General features: G+C 42.7%; 1 protein-coding gene across 5 annotated transcripts in view; it reads right to left on the bottom strand.

Annotated features, from left to right (window-relative positions):
• The window catches only part of ALPK1 (alpha kinase 1), a 119,068-nt gene that overhangs the window by 40,611 nt on the left and 60,345 nt on the right, over positions 1-18,112 (bottom strand). For 4 of the 5 annotated variants that reach the window (XM_066573842.1, XM_066573846.1, XM_066573844.1 and 1 more), the window contains exon 3: positions 13,691-13,845. In XM_066573842.1, coding sequence (XP_066429939.1) covers positions 13,691-13,845 — 155 coding nt within the window. Of the gene's footprint in view, positions 1-13,690; positions 13,846-18,112 lie in introns of those variants that run through there. The other variant, XM_066573845.1, reaches the window with a different exon arrangement.

Raw genomic sequence — 18,112 nt, 5'->3', positions numbered from 1 at the left:
CTGACATTTTCATCTAACAGGACCATGGCCAGCAGCTGTAATTGTACCATACTGAGAACAGAAAAGCAAAGCAAGAGCATCTGTGTTTTCACACTCTGCCGCAGTCAAGATTACTGAGAATTTATAACAAATTCATGAAGGAACTAGAAGCATTAAGTGTAAGCATGAAATCTAGAAGTTACTATTACGTTTCCAGTCAAAGGTGCCTCATCCAACTTAGAAGTAATATTTAGTCTAGAAATTCCAAATGTCCTCAGAATTACTGTATAATAAAAAGTGTAGTTTGTATAATACTTTGTGTTTCAGTGCCTCGCCATTGGTTGCTGTCAGTGATAGGATACATTCTTGTTTGCATCTAAAAACCTATAAAGACCTACACTGACCTACATACTTACAGCTGCACAGCTTTTTTGTACCTAGACTTTTTCTATAGAAAAGTAGCTAATACTTTTTTTTTTTTTTTTTAAATCTTCAAAAATCTCAGCAAATTCCTTGTCCACAGCAATTCACAAGCAACTCAACAGATTCCTATTGGGTAATGTTTGATTGGGAGAATCCAAAAATTTCTGAAGTCTCCTGCAGTGTCCCATATAGAAGGCTATGTTCACATCTGCATCAGAGGCTCCTGTTTGGGCCTTCTGCGCAGATCTGGCATGAAATACCAGACGAATGGTCCTACACTTTTCCATCTGCTACAATACTGAACAGGGTGATAGCAAACGAATATACTCCATCATAGTCAATGTGGTCCATTCATTTCTGTTAGTTTCCATCATAAAGTGGATCTGTTTGGCCAGGGGATTCAGCTTTCCTGTTCCCATAAAGCAAGAAAAACAAATCCCTCAACACAAATGTGAACATAGCCTTGGTCAGGGTGACTGCATGACGGCAGCAAGTATGCCGGTATGATCACCAGGGGGGAGTGTGGCTGTAATTGATAGAGCACACCCCAAAACAGACAGCCGGGACCCGAGAAAAATCCAATCCCAACTGTTTAACCCTCTAAGCATCGAGATCTGTACTGGTCGCAGTTTGGAAAAAGGTTGGTGGCTCTCCTTGTCTTGTACCTATCAGCCCCGGCTTTGCTATAGCTGGGGCTGATGATATAACATTGACAGCCCTGGGCTTTAACAAAGGTGTCCAGATCTGTTCAATATAGAACATGTTAGGGCATATCTTGGCTACACCTTGACAGATATCTATGCATTGTACATGTGCAGGCCATAATATAAAGGGTTTTAGAAATATGAAATAACATTATAGTTTAAGAAATACTTAAATGCAAACGTACCCTATTGAAATTAACGACAGACAGTTGCAAATATTCACTTATTTGGTATCTCCACACATGTAATGACAACAGTTACTGCATACATTCATTTTTTACAATTATTCCATCATAAAACTATTAATACATATTAAAAATGATCATATATGTAACTAAAAATGAAGTAAAATTAACTTATGATTTGTCCTGCAAAAAGCAACGCTCAATTAGCATTAACCTATTTTGGGCTTGAGGACGCAATGATTTTTGAGGGATTTTCATCTCCATTTTTCAAAAGCCAGAACTTTTTAACTTTTCCGTCGACGCGGCCATATGAAGGCTTGTTTTATGCGTGGCGAACTGGAGTTTTTGATGGTGCCATTTTTGGGTACATAGACTATATTCAAAAACTTTTTGTATTTTTTTTATGATACCAGGGAGAGAAAACGCATCAATTCTGCCATAGATTTTTGGGTCGCTTTTTTTTTTTTACAGTGTTAATCATGCAGCATAAATGACGATATATTTTTTTTCTGCGGGCTAGTACGATTACAATGATACCAAAATTCTTTTATTTTTTTTCTTTACTTTTTTCCAATTTTCTGCAATAAAAGCCCCCTTTTTTGGAAATCTCTTCTTTTTTTCTAAATCGCTGCATTCAAAGTCCTGTAACTTTTTTATTTTTCTATGTACGGAGCTCTATTAGGGTTTATTTTTTGAGAGACGAGCTGTAATTTCTATTGGTACCATTTTGGGGTATATACGGCTTTTCTGATCACTTTTAGGGCGCCCCCCCCACTGGCGTTTGCGATTTTCATGCGTTAAAAACGCAGCGTTTTCGGCGCGTTTTGTGGCGCGTTTTCTGCGCGTTTTTCGCTGCATTTTCGTGGCTTTTTCCGTTAATTTACATTGACATTCATGGGTGCATTAAGAGAAAAATAAGGACACATATGCAACTGACAGTTCCTATGTTAAAAATTGCAACGGACTGAAAAAAAAAACGCCAGTGGACAGGAGTACATTCAAAACTAATTGCTCTTGAGAAAAAACGCAAAACGCAAAGGAAAAAAAATCGCCAGTGGGTGGGCGCCCTTATTGTGGTTTTTGCCTCCGTTTTTTTGCGTTTCTTTTAACACTTTTTGCCGTGCAGAATAAAAAGCATGTGCAACTTATTGTACACATCGTTACGGACACGACGATACCAAATATGTGGAATTTAAATTTTTTTTTACCTTTTGTTATGCTAATATGAGAAAAAGCACCTAAAAAGGGTTGTTCGTTACATTTTTTTTTACATTTTTATTTTTTGTACATTATTTTGATCTTTTCTTTTTACACCATTTGTGTCCCTCTGGGGGACTTACACCATAGCACTGATGATCGCTTCTCTCCTGCAATGCCTTATCGCTTATTACAGCAATCACAGGCACTGGCAATACAGGACGCCAGTATTTGACATCCTGTTGCCGTGGCAACCAGCCAGGCTCTGTGCTATTATATCGCGAGAACCCGACAACATCACAGAGGATCGCGCTCCCTCTGTGAACCCTTTCCATGCCGCGATCTACATAGATGGCAGCAAGGAAAGGGTTAAAAGTGGGGGTGCATCTCCGATGCATGCCCGCTGTTGCAGCGGGAGGCCAGCTATCACTGTCAGCAGCCTCCCGCTGCCGGATAATGCGAGATCGCTTATGATCTTGCGCTATCCCAAGGACGTAAGTTTACGCTCTGTTGCGGAAAGTACCCCGCTGCCAGGACGTAAACTTGCGCCATGAAGCAGGAAGGGGCTAAAGAGGTATGCCCATTTTATCCAAAATGGCAATACCACTTTGCATGTGGGATTACGGAAACAGATGAGCAGTTTCACTTATATGGGAGTTATGTATACAGAATAGAACAGACGCTTTGGCTGCTTCTGTACTTCTGACTATCTAGTACAGTTGGAATGAGAGCCCCAGGCATGGGATCTATTTCTATTAGGCCACTCCATGGCTAAAACGCACAAATGTAGAGCAGACAGCGCTCAAAAATCGCGTCGTTAGAAAACGCATTTGAGTGCTAGTCTGCTAAGCCCCATTGAAATCAATTGAGACTTTGTACTGCGATTAGCGCGGCGTTTGAAACACTGCGCTAATCTTGGTAAAACCTGAGTGAAAGCGACCTATGACTTTTTTGGCATATGTTGTGGATTTAGTAGGATGTTAAATAAATATACAGGACACACATCTAGAAATTATTTTTCATATTGACTTCCATCACTTACAGAAAACAGAAAATAAAATGTAGGAGCAGAAAACTCCTTTAAACCATTGTATGGATTTGAATGTGGATTTTAGGCACAACCACACTTGGCAATACATATATAAATAGATGTCTGGACCAGTGCATTTAGACAAACTGGTCCGTACAGCACTCTGTGAATACCAAGACACTCTCAGATCAAACCTAAATGCACTTTTCATCAGAGCAGGACTGTAGGGAGTGTGGCTATGGCACAAGGGTGCCTGACAAGCAATGTGTAGCACAGGGGCCCTCCACAGAACAGCCCAACTGCTTGCCATCCAAAAGGGGGGATACTGATATGCAATAATAAATGGGGAAGGAGAGATGGGTATTCGACATCTGCTACCAGATATGTTAATTAGTGATTAGTGGGTACAAATTAAAGATACTTAAACAAGTTTAAATACCGTACATCTAAAGTAAATGAAACAGAGTTTTCTCTGCTTATAGACAATATATTTTATACTTACATGGTTATATATCTGGGTGCTAACCAGCACATATATTGGGGGAAGTTTATGGTAAAAATTTACAGTTTAAAAAGAAAAAGAATCGCACATTTATGCGCAAATGCAGCACGAACATGAATGTGCAACTTTTTTTAATTTTAAAAGTTTTATATGGTTTTCCAAATAATGCCCTATAACAAACAAACATAGCAATAGAAAACCTACATCTACAAAACAGGCCTGCAGAAGAGCCAAATACCAACAAAGCCTTGGTTTACAAGCAGTGCCTGATGGCCGCCCCCGCAGTTGGCGCTCCTGTGCTTTTACACCACTTTCAAATCGTTGCGGCCCACTTACCTCCATACTTCGTATACAGGCCGTCATTCATGGATAGAACGACGGCCTGGTTACACGAAACGAAGCAGCGCTGACAAACAATGATTTTTAAGTCCGCATGAAAGATCCAACTAGCGATTTATCACTGATCGTTCTTTTACTGCAAGCATTCACACTGCACAATTATCATGGAAGCTGCTCAATCTAATGAGCGATCTGCACAATAATCGGGCCGTGCAAAAATATGGAATTTGAAGCATTTCATGAAGTGAACAAATAAGCCGATAAAAACGCCAGGCTCAGAAAGCTCAACAGCATCTAGAGATGTGCATCAGTTCTTGGTCAGTGAAAACATTCAGTACCAAATTAGAAAACAATAGCTGACTGTGATCGTCATGTCTATCAGCGCTAATACATAAGACAGCCTACCCCCCCTACCACCCACATACATGGTTTACCAAAAAAAAACATTTAACCCGGCATCTGATTAATAGGGTGGTCTCATCTGTATAATCGCTTCTTAGAATGAGCAGCCGCAGCCATTAACTGGTCACAGCAGGTTTTGCTTCCAAACACCCAGGTGATCAGATGTTATGACCTGGTGGGATCTGAGAAATGTAGAACTACATGGCGGCTACAATGAATGGGCTAAAGTGGAGTCTGTCAGCACAAGAGCAGCTCTGTACAGCAAGGGTTCCACTCTAAGACATCCATATGCCCTATTAAAGGGGTTGTCTCATCATAGACCACCCCCATCATCATCCGGCTCCCATTCCCGATACTCCCAGAAAAAAGGAAATCTAGTATTACATTGTGCTAATTCAGATGAATGGCTGTCCTTATAGAAGGGCTGCTTGAGGCCGCCAGAACAGGAATGGCTCTCCATTCTGGTTTATAAAGAGGGATCCAAAGGGGGGCCCAACCCTGTATAACCTCCATATACCCTAATAGGGTATGTAGACAGGAGTTGGCTTCATGACACAATCACATTAAAGGGAATCTATCACCATCTTTTTGCTGCTCTTTCTGGGCGTAGCATAAGGTAATGACAGGCACGCTGATTACAGGGATACGTCTGCTGCATTTATATCTGCAGTAGTTTGGCTGCTAATAAAATGCAAGTTTCTCCCAGACACAGAAATCTACAGGAAGTAGTCTCTGATACTAGCCACTCCTACTATGCACAGTAATAGGACGTTAGCTGCTAATCAGTGGCCAAAGGGTGAAGGTGGGCAGGACTAGCTGCAGCTCGTCAATATGGAGGACTACTTCCTGTAATCCTTCCTGTCTGGCTGATACTAATAAAATGCAAGTTCCAAACTACTGCACAGATACATACGGTAGATATATCACTGTAATCAGCGTGCCTGTCAGGACCTGGCATTGCTCTCAGAGAGGGCTGTGAAAAGATGGTAGCACATTCTCTTAAAAGCAAACAGAAAGATGTTCCCTATACAGGACATCTCCTTTAAATCTGAGCAATAAAAGATTTAATTTGATTGTGAGAATGAAAATGAATGGTTAGAATGTTCTTTCAGGTACAGTTAGGTTTGAGCACCTGGATAAAAATCACATGTTTTATAAATGTTCTAAGCGAAAAGTAGTTTAAATTAACGCAAATTGTAAAAAGGATAGAAAACAATAGTACCGGACAAGGAGAATATATGCATTTCCTGTACCTACAATAAGCTTCTGTGAGCTAGAAAAGGAATTAGGACTCCTTGGAACTGGAAGTAGTTTTCAGGGGTTGCCTTGTAGAAACAAGGCTGGAAATGACTTTAAATAAGCAGTAATTGAGCTGACATGTTTGTAGAATAAAAAAAACTAAAAGGTATTTCCATGGTTTCATATTTTGTAGACAGCTTGATGACACAACGGGTGACTCTACAACCTTGCACTTGGAACCTGCTCTAAGCAGAACATGCATGTGGAAGTTCTTATTGTGTGAGGTTATCTTAGGTGCTCCGGGCTCCTTTTGCTCTACACAAACAGGCTGGTAAGGCGACAGACTCTGATATTTCTTAATAACTACTTTGGAATGTATAATTTTAACCACAAAGAAATTTCGAGCCTGAAACTTCATTTTGCTAAATTGGATTCAGTGCTGCCACCATCTGGAATACAATGAAAATGTAACAAAACACACAATAACAGAAATAATGTAACAAAATGTTGGCAAACTATAAACCCAACAAGGGTGATGCACTTACTGCGAGGCATGTTACTAACCAGGGCAATCATGTAGCTCTGACTGTCCAATACTGTTCTGGGATAACATATTGTTTTTAGGTCCAAGGAGGAGCTCTGGTAATTAATAATAAGGGACGATCTCTTAATTTGCTTAGTTAGGGAGACCTTTAGTATAAAAGGAAATGCAATTATTGTATAGATATTTCTCTTTCACAACTGAATATTCTTTCAATTATTTGTTTTATTATTATTATTAATAATAATAATAATAATAATAATAATAATAATAATAATAAAAACAATTATATTTTTTACTTGCAGCTTTTTCCTATGAATAATAATGGAATTAATAGTCACAATTCATATATTCATCTTTCACTGATATACATGGCTATGTTTGTTTGCAAGTAGTAACAATACTAGAATAAACCTTTTCTTCCTTTTCTGATATTTTCATATATTTTCAAGGGTCAACTGAATTCATTATAGAGAAAGACAACAAATAAACCGTAAAGGTAAAAAAAAAAAAAACATCTTTCCAACCAACATTAATGAACCTTCCAGAGACTGGTGGTTCAGCATGTGCCGCTTTCTAATAATACTTTCTAATCACTTTGAGGCAAACAATCCTGAATGAAGCTAAATCTCATTTCACCCTGTCCCAGATCTATACACGTGATCAAACTCAATTATATCAACAGTGTCCGGGCAGAACCGATCAGGGAATTGTGCATTTCTGCTCTACATTTTTCATTGACATAACACAATTGGAGAAAAAGTTTGTGATTTCACAGTAGGAGGTCCCAGCTGGTGATAACAAGGGCAAACATCTCAACTAACAATGATCCTTGCGGAGTAACACCACAATGGACCACAATAGGGGGATGTCTGCATGAAAAAGGTATTCAGTCCAATGTTTTACATTCTGAAACACTAATAAAATTATGACAACTCAAGTCTTCTAAATTAAAAGTAAGGTGATAAAATACACTGAATATTGCTACTTATCAATGCAAAAGCTACAAATAAATTGTGCTTTAAATAAAATTGGATACATTGACAATAGGCATTACATGGCTTCAAGGGATTTTTCTAGTTATCTTTAAAAAAAACACATGAGATATTCATATCGATATGGAATAAGAATATGATGCAAAGTCCAGATCAGTAAATCAGACTTAGTTTGCAAAAGTTATACCAAAGGCTATAACAAACAGTCATATGCAAGACTTTCACATCAAATAACTTCACTATTATTATATATTTGAATATGCAGGAAGTATGTTGGGATCCCCTAACGACAACTCTTACTACGTAGAATTAAAACGGGTCTGAATGCTCTAGAAAGCTCCAGGATGCCATTCTGCTGTCTACATAATTCTACATGAAAATCGAACACAGGTTCTGTACATTAAAGGGAGTCTATCAACTGGAACATGTACAAACTGCAGGAATCGTGTTATGGAGCCGGAGGAGCTGAGCAGACTGATATATAGTTTTATTGGGAATGATTCAGTATAACTTGTACTTTATTCATTTATAGCTCTGCACATTCTGTGCTGAACAGTCCAATGGGCGGTCCTATCAGTGATTGACAGTCTTCCCTGTATGTACAGCCATACACAGATAGCTGCCAATCACTAATTGGACCGACAGCTATCTGTGTAGGGCTGTGACTATCCCTAATGTTCCTGTATGATATGCGAGAAGATAGCTAGAAGTCTTAAAGAGTTCTACATTGATGGACGGACCATCAATATGTGAATTCTGGTGGATCTGACCTTGATTTGCCGATCCGTTAGTGCCAATTTACCTGAGATATTTAGTCTGTTTCTTGCTGACAGATTTAATGGTTTACAGCTTTAATATATCACTAAACTTAAAGTTGTCATTTTATTATGGCATTGCCAAATCTATGCTCATGGTGTATCATGAGCAAGTATCACTCAGAATGAAAAATATCTCTATGGGCGATTTTCGGTCATTTAGATCCTAACAAATATCCTAATAAATATCGTTGTTTGGTGGGGGCACGCAAAATACTATACTTCATAGCGGCAGCAGGTCTGAAGGCTATTTTGCGGACATGGCTGCAGCCAACAGCACCTCCTTTCTAACTATTTTTGGATAAATTGGCCTTTCTATCCCAACATCACTTTAAAAAGAGAAAATGGTAGTCCTTTTTCACGACCTGGGGGAGCTTTATCCAGATGCCACCACAGAGAATCAAGGATAGACTCAATAACAGTTTTCACTATACATGTTGGTTTCAGGAACAACTGGCATTGGGCGAATGACCCCTTTAGGGTATTCTAAATGCTTGACTGGGGCCGAGGGGGGATTTTCCCCTTCTATCTTTCATATTTCCAGAATAAAGTCCAACATTGTAACCTTCTCCACCCTTTCTGGTACAAGCATATCGAGATGGAATTCTGACTTTATGGTTATAGCAGGTCCGGCTTTACTGGTTTTCTTCTGAACCTAAATAATATTACAGAACCAACTACAGATATGTTTGTTACATAATTTCTGATCCAACCAACAGTGCAAACCGAACAACAGACACGAATGAATGGACTCGATTTACTACCACATCTTGTAGAGTTAAACATCAGAGATGAGCGAGTATACTTGCTAAGGCACATTACGCGAGCGAGTAGTGCCTTAGCCGAGTATCTCCCTGCTCGTCTCTAAAGATTCGGGGGCCGGCGGGGGGCGGGGAGCGGAGATCTCTCTCCCCCTCTCTCCTCCCCGCTCCCCGCCACAACTCACCTGTCATCCGCGCCAGCCCCCCGAATCTTTAGAGACGAGCGGGGAGATACTCGGCTAAGGCACTACTCGCTCGAGTAATGTGCCTTAGCGAGTATACTCGCTCATCTCTATTAAACATCTTAATTCCTCAAGTCACATTTTGATGTATGCCTTGAAAAAGTTTAATAAAAACATACAAAGAATTCTAAACATTCTAAACAGTCCGAGTCAGGGCAAGCAGGAGCCAAAGACCTAGAGAGCACACAAACACTGATCAGGCTTTAATAACAGGTGGAATCAAATTGCTTTGGCATCCATCTTGGACAAAGGATACGTAATACAGCCATGGCTGACAGGAAAAAGGCTAGGGACAATTTAGCAGAGCGTGCCCTGGCCCTTTAAATAGGGGGTGGGTGTACAGCTCATGCCCTACGGGCATTAATAGGGGCCTGGGCACTATGGAGGATGGTCATCCACTATAGAGGAATGTGAACAGAGACCATCTGTAGCAGCAAGTGGCCAATATGGCGGTGCTCTGTAACGACATCCATGATAAAGTTAGAGCCATTGGCTAAATTAATTTAATAGTGATAAACTATATCTTTAAAAGTGCGTTCCTTAGCATGTGGATCAGCAACTATTCCAAGAGAAAGACCACAGAGCCCCCCATCCTGTATTAATGGGCGATGATTGTACATATTAATCAATGAGAGTATTTCATAGTCCTGCGCACCCTTTCCATTGTAATATTGGCACTTTTTCTAAGCACTGAGCATTTGCTGGACTACAATGATACATCTGTGCTCACTTTACAGCTTGTGTACACAGGCGTATTATACAGATATGTATCATTAAACTCACCATGACTAAGAATAATTAAATAGACTTAAAATTGACACTTTATTATCTATGGGTCAAAGTTGCAACATTTCCCTGGTGTAATGAATGACAGTGAAGCGGCTTGTCTTTTTTCCCCCCACTTCTTCATGCTTTAATAACTGTAGGCTATAAATTGCTTCAAAAGATGAAATGATACTTCAAAGTGTATGAGAAGGAGAAGGCAGCTCTTGTTTATAGTGTATGAAACGTTTACACTTCCCATGGTCTTGTGTCCGAGGGGGAAGGGTGCAGAACACAGGCAGAGAGTTGGTGAATAGTCCTGAACTAGCATGAGGCGAGGATTTCAGGTCCTTCTAGTCTGTGACCCTGTGATGTGCTTTGTTTAACAGGGGCAGCTGCAGTTATCAACAGATGTTTCGGCAATAAATAATTGGTATCATCTCAGAAAAGGCCCATCTACCTGTGGAGAGGGCATAATGCGCAAAACACTGCTTTGCTATTCTAGCCACATTAATCTCTCATCTATCCAGGTTTCTCGGGGCGCTTCCTGCAGGTGCTCATTCTCAAAGAATCAGGACTGTACTCTTTTAAGTTAAGAAGCTTTGTAGGGGTCAGAGAAAAGGTCAAAATCAGTCATAAATTTCTGTCTAAGGTCACAAAAAAAGCCAAAATAAAACGACAATGCAGAATTAGTCTAATGTTGCTACATAATCAACCAAATGTAAAGGGGCTGGCTTCCTTCTCAAAGCACACCGTACACAAAAGATTAAAGTGATCACATTGTGCTCGGCCACCATTGGTTGAAAGCCTATTAATCAATTTCAAATGTTTAATTAAATAATTTTCATCTTGCCCTTTAGTCTTAATATTATGAATATAGCTGTAAGCTTTATTCACCTTTTTGTAAGATTATACTAGAGATTGACATGTAAGGATCCTATAGGAACAAAGAATGTTTAAGGGGTATGCTGACCTTTTACAACTGATGACCTATCCTTTGGTAGCTGATTGCAGGGCTCCGCTGCTTGAGAACCTCACTGATTAGCTGATCATCCGGCGGATTGTCATCATCAGTGTCCGGCCCTGACCGTAATGAGTAGCAAAAGGTCTAATAGGAGGCAGTGCTGCCATTGATTTCAATGGGGCTGACTCCTGCTAGTACACTTCCTGTCCTGACCATTATTGATGGCATCCAGCCCGCTGCACTGACAGCAGGCCGGACGATCAGCTGACCAGGGGGAACCAGAGGATAGATCATATTCGGAAAAAAAAAATTAGGCAATTGAGACCCATGTGTCACTTTCAGATAACAACCCCAACAGTAAACACAGCTGAGAACTGAGAAGTGCTGCTCCCAGTACTCACAGCAGGGGCCCTCTTATTCGCCCCCCCTGATCCTTCCAGTACTAACATAAGGGCCTATTCTCCCAATAGTAGCAATGCTCCTCTTCCCCCGCAGTCATGTTAAGGACCCCATTTTTCATGAAATCACAATGAGGCCTCCCTCTCTTCCCACATTACTTGGAGCAGGCTCCCCAATACAGCAACATTTTCTGTCTCTTCCTGTATACTTACCTCAACATACTCATGTGAGCAGTCTATTCCCCGCTGCTAATCACAGAGCATACTGCAGGAGGAGCACGCAGCAGCTGCCATTATCTGACAGCTACCTTGTGTCTTCAGGAGCGCGCTGTAACCACCTTATATGACCCCTGTGTATAGTGAGGAATCAGTACACATTAAGAAATACAGTAGTTTCAGAAACACCACAAAGTTGTAATTGGAGAACATAAGCAGCAAATTTGGATAATTATTTTTAGAAAAAAAGTGTCTAACATTCCCAGAGAATTGTACTAAATTTGCTATGCGACACTGACAATTTTGTGCAATTTTTTGCTAAATCGTGAACACCGGCAATAAATCTTCTCCGCTAATAAATACACAAATAAAAAATAATGGTTATACACAAAAAACCTGTCAATGGAGATGGTCTTCCTAGACTCTTCTAAAAGTGCAAGCATGGTTCAGCTGCATGCAGTGCAATTCAAAAGCTATACCTCGGTTTCTCCTACCAACACTAAAATATTGCAGGTGTCTGAAAAATTGGCATAGTCTTGATCTATACAGTGATCGAAATAAACCCCATTAGGGACCTTCCCCACAGGCTGCAATATTCTGATACTGCATTGCAAAATATGCAGTCTCGAAATTCTGCCCGGCTAACTACAGATTTTGAGGCAAAGTTGGCATCAGGATTCTGATATTTTCAATTATGCATCAAAGTCCGCACGTTAGCAGTGCAATTTTGGTGCTGAATATTCCCATGTGGGCATAATCTGCAATGCTGTTGCAGTTATTTCATCCCGTGTGAAAGGTCCATTTGTTTAAATGCAGTTATGCAGGAAAACAGGGGGTATTGCATTAATGAAACTGTCCTAAGGTTTCTTCACCGTCCCTCCTCCACTTTATACTGTACGTAAGTAACATTTAAAATCCAAAGCTGAATCTATCTTTGTTTGCATTTACAATAAGGGATTGGTTACTCTGTCCTGGCGTTCCGTCTGAATGGTTGACAACTATATATTCAACTAAGGTAGGGTGTCCTCCAAAAACGGCTGAAACTGCTGGAAACCATGTCTAATGGAGACCAAAACTTGCAACTCTGGTGTCCATTTCACTAATTAAAGTCAATGAGTCTGTTCTGAGTTCCATCTGAATATCAGTTTTGACTATTCATACAGAACCCTCAGACGGAAAGGCAAAGCGTTGTCAATAATGCTGTGAGAACGCAGCCTAACTCTTGCTGGAAGCCGGGTCCAAACGTCTGGAGGCACTTGTCCAGGAATTTCTCTCTGCCAATGCCACACTTATACAATGTGCTGATTCAGTTTATTATTGGACAACGATGTCCTGAACCAATTCAACATAAAGGTATGCTCTCACCATGTTTGGGGTGTACATTCAGTGTATGTGCCAAGAGCCCTATACATCTGGTGGAAAAGTATTCGAAGGCAGAAGGCTGAGTAATTATAACTAGTATCAAGCATATTTTAGATCAGTTTTCCATTTTTTAACTGTCTTATTGACTGTTCTTCCGAGCACCTAGATCCTGTTATCACTGGACTAAGGATCCACTTTATCCGAACAATGATTTTGATAACATTAACATATGTATACTAATGACATAAATATATTACAATATATAATAGGTAATAGAGATGAGTGAGCGTACGCGCTAAGGCAAACTACTCGAGTGAGGGGGCGGGGAGCGGCGGGGGAGAGCGGGGAGGAACAAGGGGGGGGGGGGGGGGGGAGATCTCTCTCTCACTCTTTCCCCCCCGCTGATCCCTGCTCACTCCTGCAACTCACTGCTCTCCCCCGCCGGCAGCCGAATCTTTTGAGACGAGCGGGCAGGTACTCGCATAAGGCAATACTCGCTCGAGAGGTTTGCCTTAACGAGTATGCTCGCTCATCTCTAATAGGTAACAATAAAATAATGAATGAAATATTTTAGGCAGAATACCATATATGCAAATGTGTCAAACATCGGAACTGATAGACATGTCATTCGTACCAGTAAGTTACGCAGTCTTGGGTTGATAAGGTCTTGTAGGTTTGTTTTGTCTTCTGGGTCCACAGCCTGTTTGTATTGCCACCTTTCTGGCACAAATGGCCACTTCATTTCCTTTGCCTCCTGGATAAGGCTCCTCAGATCATCCGGTAAAGAAGCTGGAAAAGGTCAAAGTGTATGTAAAGATATCGGTTACATAATGACAAGACTCATCTGTTATGTTGTGGCATGCATTCTATATGTGAATACCCCACTTTCCCGCACACCTTTGTGCACATTGTTGCCTTCTACCAGAACACTGATAATAAGAAATTGTCTGTCAACTGAAGGTCTACTCACTTCTGCCCTCAAGGTAAACTAAAGCAATCGGCCATTAAATAGGTTTTTAATGGGAAGTATAACACTGAGATAACGGTTAGTGAGTGGAAACAACAAGAAGTAAAACCCATCTACTCTGTAGTTGATGGTAGAAAGAAAAATCCATTTTCACCTGCAAAAACATTTATGTTGTAGCACTTACCAGTATAGCTTTTCAGTATTCTGATTCTGATGACCTATCCTCAGGATAAGTCATCAATATCAGTCCGACTACTGACAACCCTGCCGATAAGCTAATATGAAAGTCCCACAATATGCCAGAAGAATCACAACTCCATCCACTGTGCAGTGGCCCAGAATGGTACTGCAGCTCTCTCCAACTGATGTAACAGTACTGCAGTACCATTCTGGCCCACTACACAGTGGATAGGTAGGTTGCTGGGCATTTGACCCCCAGATATTTGACAATGATAACCTATCCTGAGCATAGGTCAGCAATATTATAAAACTGGAAAACCCCTTTAAAGGCATGGTATTATGTTCATATGGTAACATCTATTGTCATTTTTAACTGTACAGTATTCACCCGCTTACCTACTGTACAAGCCGTGTATGACATGGTGTGGTGTATTATGTTATGCTCTGTAATTCATTGTTGTTTAGAACTGAAAATTGATTTTTTTCAAGCAGCGAAGTTAAAGTTTTTCAGTATACCCTGCTTGTTCAGGGTAGTCGGTGTAGTACTGATTGCATTCTAGGTAGTGCACTGTACAGTGCATGTATATTGATGTAGGGAAAACATACTTAATAGAGATGAGCGAACGTGTTCGTCCGAACTTGATATTCGTGCGAATATTAGGGTGTTCGGGATGTTCGTTATTCGTAACGAACACCATGCGGTGTTCTGGTTACTTTCACTTCCTTCCCTGAGACGTTAGCGCGCTTTTCTGGCCAATTGAAAGACAGGGAAGGCATTACAACTTCCCCCTGTGTTGTTCCAGCCCTATACCACCCCCCTGCTGTGAGTGGCTGGCGAGATCAGGTGTTCGCCTAATATAAAAGTCGGCCCCTCCCGCGGTTCGCCTCAGATGCGGTGTGAGTTAGATGAGGGACAGTGCTGTTTGTACCGGAGCTGCTGTAGGGAAAGAATTGGTAGTTAGTGTAGGCTTCAAGACCCCCAAAGGTCCTTATTAGGGCCACTGATAGCTGTGTGTTGGCTGCTGTTAGCAGTGGCAATTATTTTTTTTCTCAAAATCGCCTCTGCAGAGCGTTGCACCCGGCATTAGGGACAGAAGTGCTGCATAGGCAGGGAGAGTGTTAGGAGTGAGTGTAGCCTTCAAGAACCTCAACGGTCCTTTCTAGGGCCATATTTATCCGTGTGCAGTACTGTCCAGGCTGCTGTTAGCTGTGCTGCATTTTTTTTTTCTTCTCAAAATCGCCTCTGCAGAGCATTGCACCCTCCATTGATACTGCAGGGAAAGAATTGTGTAGGCAGGGCCACAACACAGTTATTATTCATTGAATATACGCAGTGCTGCCTTTTGGTGGAAAAAAACGGAAAATAATTGTATTTGTCCTGCCTCTGTCCGTCCTAAGGGCTGTGGACACGTGTCGGCTGCATGTGCAACGTTTAAAAATCAGACGCACCCAGCTACGTTTTACTCCTGGCTTCGCCATTTGCTTTCCTTAATTGGGAAAAAAAATACCTGCTCTGCCAGAGTTAATAACTCTGCTACCCTCACGTTCTGTGCCACATTAGCAGGGCCACAGCACAGTTATTAAACTTCTCATGTTCATTGAATATACACAGTGCTGCCTTTTGGTGGAAAAAAACTGAAAATAATTCTATTTGTCCTGCCTCTGTCCGTCCTAAGGGCGGTGGACACGTGTCGGCTGCGTGTGCAACGTTTAAAAATCAGACGCACCCAGCTACGTTTTACTCCTGGCTTCGCCATTTGCTTTCCTTAATTGGGAAAAAAAATACCTGCTCTGCCAGAGTTAATAACTCTGCTACCCTCACGTTCTGTGCCACATTAGCAGGGCCACAGCACAGTTATTAAACTTCTCATGTTCATTGAATATACGCAGTGCTGCCTTTTGGTGGAAAAAAACTGAAAATAATTCTATTTGTCCTGCCTCTGTCCGTCCTAAGGGCGGTGGACACGTGTCGGCTGCGTGTGCAACGTTTAAAAATCAGACGCACCCAGCTACGTTTCACTCCTGGCTTCGCCATTTGCTTTGCTTAATTGGGAAAAAAAATACCTGCTCTGCCAGAGTTAATAACTCTGCTACCCTCACGTTCTGTGACACATTAGCAGGGACACAGCACAGTTATTAAACTTAGATTATTCATTCACTAGAGGCAGTGGGGCCTTTCGTTTTAAAAAAACGGAAAAAATTATATTTGGCTGCAGTCTTGCGCCAATTTATTTCCTGCCTGTGAAATCAAATCACTGGTAATACAGCATGCTGAGGGGTAGGGGTAGGCCTAGAGGACGTGGACGCGGCCGAGGACGCGGAGGGCCAAGTCAGGGTGTGGGCACAGGCCGAGCTCCTGATCCAGGTGTGTCGCAGCCGACTGCTGCGCGATTAGGAGAGAGGCACGTTTCTGGCGTCCCCACATTCATCGCCCAATTAATGGGTCCACGCGGGAGACGGTTATTAGAAAATGAGCAGTGTGAGCAGGTCCTGTCCTGGATGGCAGAAAGTGCTTCGAGCAACCTATCGTCAACACGCAGTTCTGCGCCGTCCACTGCTGCAAATCCGAATCCTCTGTCTGCTGCTCCTCCTTCCTCCCAGCCTCCTCACTCCACTACAATGACACCTGCTCAGGAGCGGGAACACTCCCAGGAACTGTTCTCGGGCCCCTGCTTAGATTGGGCAGCAGCGGTTCCTCTCCCACCAGAGGAGTTTATCGTCACTGATGCCCAACCATTTGAAAGTTCCCGGGGTCCGAGGGAAGAGGCTGGGGACTTCCGCCAACTGTCTCAACAACTTTCTGTGGGTGAGGAGGACGATAACGATCAGACACAGTTGTCTTGCAGTGAGGTAGTAGTAAGGGCAGTAAGTCCGAGGGAGCAGCGCACAGAGGATTCGGAGGAAGAGCAGCAGGACGATGAGGTGACTGACCCCACCTGGTGTGCAACGCTTACTCAGGAGGACAGGTCTTCAGAGGGGGAGTCAAGGGCATCAGCAGGGCAGGTTGCAAGAGGCAGTGCGGTGGCCAGGGGTAGAGGCAGGGCCAGACCGAATAATCCACCAAGTGTTTCCCAAAGCGCCCCCTCGCGCCATGCCACCCTGCAGAGGCCGAGGTGCTCTAAGGTCTGGCAGTTTTTCACAGAGACGCCTGACGACTGACGAACAGTGGTGTGCAACCTTTGTCGCGCAAAGCTCAGCCGGGGAGCCAACACCAACAGCCTCACCACCACCACCATGCGCAGACATATGATGGCCAAGCACCCCACAAGGTGGGACGAAGGCCGTTCAGCGCCTCCGGTTTGCACCCCTGCCTCTCCCCCTGTGCCCCAACCTGCCACTGAGATGCAACCCCCCTCTCAGGACACAGGCACTACCGCCTCATGGCCTGCACCCACACCCTCATCTCCGCTGTCCTCGGCCCCATCCAGCAGTGTAGTTCAGCGCACCGTCCAGCCGTCGCTTGCACAACTGTTGGAGCGCAAGCGCAAGTACGCCGCCACGCACCCGCACGCTCAAACGTTAACCGTCCGCATAGCAAAATTCATCAGCCTTGAGATGCTGCCGTATAGGGTTGTGGAAACGGAGTCCTTCAAAAGTATCATGGAGGCGGCGGCCCCGCGCTACTCAGTTCCCAGTCGCCACTACTTTTCCCGATGTGCCGTCCCAGCCCTGCACGACCACGTCTCCCGCAACATTGTACACGCCCTCACCAACGCGGTTACTGCCACGGTCCACTTAACAACGGACACGTGGACAAGCACAGGCGGGCAGGGCCACTACATCTCCCTGACGGCACATTGGGTGAATTTAGTGGAGGCTGGGACAGAGTCAGAGCCTGGGACCGCTCACGTCCTACCCACCCCCAGAATTGCGGGCCCCAGCTCGGTGGTGGTATCTGCGGAGGTGTAT

Source organism: Eleutherodactylus coqui, chromosome 7 (genome assembly GCF_035609145.1).
Source record: "Eleutherodactylus coqui strain aEleCoq1 chromosome 7, aEleCoq1.hap1, whole genome shotgun sequence".
NCBI classification, from domain to species: domain Eukaryota; kingdom Metazoa; phylum Chordata; class Amphibia; order Anura; family Eleutherodactylidae; genus Eleutherodactylus; species Eleutherodactylus coqui.
Note: the sequence above shows the minus strand (reverse complement) of the source record. Positions and strands in the feature narration are given on the sequence as shown.